Source organism: Rhagoletis zephyria, unplaced genomic scaffold, assembly GCF_001687245.7.
Source record: "Rhagoletis zephyria isolate East Lansing unplaced genomic scaffold, Rhagoletis_zephyria_1.1 Rzeph_scaffold_84667, whole genome shotgun sequence".
NCBI classification, from domain to species: Eukaryota; Metazoa; Arthropoda; class Insecta; order Diptera; family Tephritidae; genus Rhagoletis; species Rhagoletis zephyria.
The window spans coordinates 1-1,032 of NW_016241715.1; the positions used below are offsets into that span (position 1 = coordinate 1).

The window sequence follows — 1,032 nt, forward strand, 5'->3', positions numbered from 1 at the left end:
CGCATCCGCACACGCACCAGCACTCGCATCCGAAATTGCAACAGCAGCACTCACTGCCACTGCAACTGCAGTATCATCATCACTCACAACATCACCAGCTGGTGACCACCACACAGCCTTCACCGGCTGGCACGTTCATCAGCCAGACGGCGGGTATTATCACAACCGTTGCCAACAGCGATATGCTGGGCCACAATGGCGATATTTCTCCGCTCTCTTCCAGCAATTCTTTCTCCTCAGTGGACACCAATCAAACACTACTTAACTCAATTGCCAACCAAGCGCAACTGCAACACCAACAGTCGTCCTCATCGCATATATTGCCTCAGCTGCCACCGCCGCCCACAAGCAATAACAGCAGTTCCAATCGTCATGGCACCAGCAATCGCTCATATCGCACCAAGTATAGCCAATTCATGATAATCACACCAGCGGTCTCCATTGATCGTGACTATGAGCATGATGAAGCTTTTGGCAGTGGTGGATCCGCTGCAGCTGCGTTAACTAACAATTTCGACTTTGATGAGGATGCCTATTGCAATGACAACAACACCAATGCCAATGCCAATGGCAACAACAGTAATGCCAATAATGGCAACATTTTTCGCATGTCACTACTGCAGAATAGCAGCAGCATTGATAGCGGCAACAGCAGTGACAGCTCTTTCCGCTCCAACTACAATCCCTATCTACATCACAGTCGCCAACATTTGCTACCCAAAGGGGCGCCACATTTCTACACGTTCTCCTCGTGGCGCTGGTGCACACTAATTTGTGCTGCAATGCGTTGCTTTGGTGGCGGACATAGCTCACATGCGCCGTACAGCACCAGCTTTGCGCGGCCACCATATCAGCGTTCGCGTAGCTCCGGCGCACAAACAACCCGTTCCTCGCAGCCACATCGGCGTTTGCGCTCCTCTTCCTTTACTGCTGAGACGGCTTTCGAGCATTTCTCGGCACCCTTTAAGGCGCGCAAAACGCGCGACCATCTCAACAACATCACCTACGAATTGTGACGGTGGCAGCAGCGAT

At 51.8% G+C, this 1,032-nt stretch overlaps 1 protein-coding gene across 1 annotated transcript; it reads left to right on the forward strand.

The window, feature by feature from the left end:
* Nucleotides 1-182: 182 nt before the first annotated feature.
* LOC108357793 (probable serine/threonine-protein kinase DDB_G0276461) lies at nt 183-1,016 on the forward strand. Its single transcript, XM_017608863.1, has one exon. The coding sequence runs from the start codon at nt 183-185 to the stop codon at nt 1,014-1,016; it is 834 nt and encodes a 277-aa protein (XP_017464352.1).
* Nucleotides 1,017-1,032: the final 16 nt, after the last annotated feature.

Coding starts and splice junctions, on each gene's coding strand:
- LOC108357793 (XM_017608863.1), top strand. CDS start 183: ATGCTGGGCCACAATGGCGATATTTCTCCGCTCTCTTCCAGCAATTCT.